Source organism: Andrographis paniculata, unplaced genomic scaffold (genome assembly GCF_009805555.1).
Source record: "Andrographis paniculata isolate CXL003 unplaced genomic scaffold, ASM980555v1 Contig86END, whole genome shotgun sequence".
Classification (NCBI taxonomy): Eukaryota; Viridiplantae; Streptophyta; class Magnoliopsida; order Lamiales; family Acanthaceae; genus Andrographis; species Andrographis paniculata.
Genome location: NW_026137624.1, coordinates 3,883,679 through 3,888,342, shown reverse-complemented (window position 1 = coordinate 3,888,342; position 4,664 = coordinate 3,883,679). Strand labels below are relative to the sequence as shown.

The 4,664-nt window shown below is 36.0% G+C and overlaps 1 protein-coding gene across 1 annotated transcript; it reads right to left on the bottom strand.

The window, feature by feature from the left end:
• Positions 1 to 510: 510 nt before the first annotated feature.
• LOC127242286 (uncharacterized) lies at positions 511 to 4,664 on the bottom strand. Its single transcript, XM_051261766.1, has 10 exons — positions 4,417 to 4,664; positions 3,342 to 3,431; positions 2,991 to 3,214; positions 2,792 to 2,909; positions 2,357 to 2,437; positions 2,155 to 2,278; positions 1,551 to 2,053; positions 1,327 to 1,457; positions 1,138 to 1,224; positions 511 to 911 (listed from the first exon to the last, which is right to left on the bottom strand). Exons 2-10 carry the CDS (start codon positions 3,369 to 3,371, stop codon positions 803 to 805), a joined length of 1,407 nt encoding a protein of 468 aa, XP_051117723.1. The 5' UTR covers positions 3,372 to 3,431; positions 4,417 to 4,664; the 3' UTR covers positions 511 to 802.

The following is a 4,664-nucleotide window of genomic DNA, read 5'->3' as shown; positions in this document are numbered from 1 at the left end:
TTTGTAAATTATATACAATTTTAAGTTTTTTTATTTAAAAAAGTATTTGATAAATTTTTAACGTATAAAAATAATCATAGAACGGGTTTTGGCATAGAAGATAGGCTACTCAGACTTTCGAAAAACAAGCAAAAGTAGAAAACATGGGTATGTTTCTTTAGGGTGTGTTTGTTTGGGATTGTATTTTGAATTGAGATTTAAATAGTAAAAATTTTGAATTTGAAATAAATAAATATTAACGTGATATTTTGAATGTAAAATTAATTTTTAGTATAATATAAAAAATAAGTGTTTGATTTGATATTTTTGAAGAAAAAAATGAGATGAATAGTATATTTTTGGAATAATCCCCCAAAAAAACACACCCTTAGTCAATTTTTCTCAAATTTTACTATGACTCTTCTCCCCAAGAAAATACATTTTTTTTCTCTCACAAAAACATCACAAACATTATTTTCATACCAAACCCAAACAAATTTTTTTTCCAAACTCATAAAAAAACACAAATGATTACAGCACAATTAAAACTTGGTGCTACTTTTGCAATTATGAATTTGTTACATACATACAGGCCAAGAAATAAAAACAATGGGGAATTGAATTGATGGATTAAATCAAACACTACAATCATCTGCAAATTTTGTCAATCCAAATTTCATGAATGATGTATTATCTATCTATGTTACTCCCCAACAAGAAGACCACCCTACCCACTACCTTCTTGGCAATAAAAGTTAAGTTTTTAGGTCTAACGAGAAAACCGGAACAAGTGGAGCTCAGATATTTATTTGTTACGGGATCGTCATCGACTAACCTTCTGCTTCTTCTTAGCCAATCTCATTCTTTCCCGTCTTTCCTCCTCTTCGATCAATCGCAGCTGCTCTTCGTCTTCCTTTCGAGCTATTTTTGCACTGAAAAGCAAACCGGGGAAACATGATATCAATTTCAGTTCGGATTGGATCTCTAAAAGCTATTCTTTTAACACCAAATTGGAAGAAATTCGATGTAACAGTAACTATACAAAGAGAAATTAATATACAACAACAGTTAAAACTTACTACGAGTGAGTAAACAATGACTAATAACCACGAAAAAACGGAATCTAAATATGTTAATACACACTGAATTTGAACTGACCTTCGTTTTTCCTCCCTCATAATATCATCGAAACCGGCCTCCATGTCGCTAACATCATCATCGTCTCGGAATTTGTTAGGATTATACCTGCAAAACAACAAATAATGAGAAAGTTAGCTCTGACACTTGAAAAATATAACACATAGTTCATTAAAGCTATCGAATGCTTTCAGGTTTAAGATTAATTACCCAAACATCTTTCTTATCATATTTATCGCATTTTCATCATCAGAATCATCATCAAGCCTCCTCTTAGGTTTCGGTTTGGGCCTCTCTTCATGTTGAGGAGCTGAAGGTTTCGGAGGTGGTCGCCTCATCTGCTGCAGCCCCCATAGTATAAGCAAGTTAAATCTACAAAACGAATTTATAACCTAGAATTTTAAGAGCTAACAAATAATAACGGTAGTTCATACCTGATCTCTAGAAGGTGGCAATGGCTGTTTGGTCAAGGCCTTTGGCCTGCTCGTTTCATGATACTCCTTTCTTTGCACTGATGATTTATTCACAACAGACGGCTGGCCACGAGGAGGACTCCGTCTTTGCAAGCTATGCTGCACTTGTGACAATGGTCGTTTACGTTCAGGGGCATGTTGGGATGAAGGGGTTGGTCTCTGTGAACCAGGCACAGTGTGTTTGGCAACGGGAGGGGTGATTTTCCTTGTAGCAGGTACAGAAGTCTTCGAAGGAGCTCCTTTGTGGGGCAATGGCCGACCGGGCCCACTTCCATTATTGTGAACCAACTGCTGCTTCCTTGGTTCTACTGGTAGTTTGCCATTAGATCTCTCGAACCCGACTTTAGGCTTGTTTTGGTTGCTTGGAACCATTGGCTTCCTTACATCACGGGAATGAGGAATTTCTCTTCCACGATCATTGACCACCTGTTTGGTTTTTGGCGGAACTTGAGCTGGTCGTGCATCTTCAAGTCCACCAAAAAACCTGTATAAGTTTCCTCGATAAAAATACAACTGCATCGAATAGTTAAGTTAACAAACCAGAGAGCATAGGGCAGATTCACACCAGACTTGGGGGTCGATACAGTTCTAGGAGGAGGATTTTTAGAGGGGGCCGGAACCTCGGCATCTTCTGATAATAGAAACGAATAGTCCCTTGTATCTTTTAGCATTTGGACTTTCTTCTTCACCTGCATCAACGATTGAGATATCAATATTAATTGAAAAAAAAAACAGATATAAAGACAAGTTAAGTAATCTATACTTACGCCATTCATAACCGTTGGCCGAGAGTTTGATTGAGGTTTAGGTGGGGCATGGGCAGCTGACCCCCCAGAGCTCTTCTTATTCTGTAGAAAATAAAATGCAACTCAAATTTAGAACAACATCCATTTCAACCGAAGGAAAGTTTCAAAAGGACAATACAAAGAAGTGTCCCAAATGTTAAATTTCAAAATCAAAGATAAATTTTTAATTCGAACAACATACTACTACTACTACTACTACTACCTACTAAAGTTACTACTAGCAAAACCAATATCAATGTTATTATTAAATCCAATTGCACTAACATTTAACGGAGCTACAATTTTTAGATCACCCAACCATATCATAATCGAGGCATTGGAGGTGTGCAAAACATGTGACATTCAGAGAATTGATATATCTACAAAAGAAACTCAAAAATACTATTCCTTACGTACAGTAGTATGAGATTTAGTTATTTTGGCTGCCAAATCAGGATTCTCCAGCAAGGATCTGCTTTCTTGAATCACTCTCTGAGCAATAACAGGTTGCGAAGGACCAAAGAAGGAACCATAGCTGCAATTACACAAGCCGACATCAGAAACAAACTTAAGACTCTCATAAATAACCATATTGTAATAGAATTATAGAACTCACTTGTCCTTGCGCAATGTACTTGTTTTGTCACGAGAATTTGCATTTGTCACCCCTGCTTCCTTCTTCCTCTGCTTTCTTATTGAATCTTTTAGCTTTTGCCTTAGTGCAAGATATTCTAGCTGCTCCTGTGTAGGCTGCTCTGGTTCTTCATATCCATCGTCACCACCTTCTTCCTCTTCATACTCATCACCATCCTCTTCATACTCATCCCAGTTTTCATACTCCTGTCATGCATTAAAAAAAATGAAAAAAAAGAAATGCAAGATGAGAATTGAAGAGGTTAAAGTGTCAATACTCAAAAGAGATTTTGTTACACCAAAATTTAAATTTGTAAGTTCGATGGTTGCTTACATCTCTTGCATATCCCCGCATTGCACTCATAATCCTTAGACAAGGGCGGGAGATATGGACAGTGGTTGCAAAGAAACCAAGTCCACAAACCTGATGGAATCATTACAAAAACCATAAATTACATGTGCTTCAGAAATTGTTTTTGTTAAGGGTGTGTTCGGTTGAGAGATTTGGTCCAAATCTCACTATTCATCCAAAATTTTCCCCCAAAAAACATCAAATCAAACACCTATTTTTTATTTTTTATATTATACTAAAAATCAATTTTACATTCAAAACATCACATCATCACCTATTTATATCACATCATACAACTATTCAAATTCAAAATTTTTACTATTCAAATCCCAACTCAAAATCCAAACCCCCAAACAAGACAACCAAAATCATAATTACATCGAATTCAATTGTAGAATATATTTCTTTAATAACAATGTATCAATCTTTACACAAAAACATTTGCTCATACATATTGGAAACTTCAAACGCAAGAGGAAACTCAAAACAGAAATTTCAAAACTCTTTCTCAGGAAAATCAAACCTGACCCCGCCAACCTTCAGATCTTCAAATTCAGCAATTGAATCAAATTCGACACAGCAAAATAATTAAAAATAAAATTATTTAGAAAAAAAAATTAAAATCAAGGCATATCAATCAACCGATAAAACTCAATCCCTTTCTAAACTGCTTGAATCTCCGCCACGCCAAAAACCGCGTTTCTTTCTAAATCATATAATCCCGAAACAAAAAATGGAGTTTTTAAAGCGAAGAATTGGGTTTTGTTTGATTTTGATTTGAAACACATTTCATCACTTTTCGTCCTCCACGATTTCACATAGAAATAAACTAACGATCATTTCAAGATATTAGTTAAACCAAAACTCAATGTCAAATAAAAACCAAACCAACCCTTTTATACTTGCCGTTCGGCGAGGAAACTCGCCAATATTTCAAACGATCTTCAACAATAATCCATATACGGCGAAAATCGCGATAACGCCATGCTTCCCGATGAAAATCCGAAAAAAAAAAAAAAAGAAAAAGTAAAACTTCGCGGAAATCGAATAAAATTACCTCAAAATCAAGGAAACCGGACGCGAAACCACCAAAATCAGAGCGACGGATCGAGGATCTCACGAAAACAATTACGGATCTGAACGATAGCGTCGTCAAGCTTGATGTGAGGCGCAAGGAGCGATAGGGTTTGATGGAAATTTGGGAGAAACAAATCTTTAGCACATATTTGCCAGATAAAAGAACGGCAAAAATCGAAAAATCGAAGGTCCCAGAAAGGAAGGGGCTGATGCTAACGTGCGCCGAGG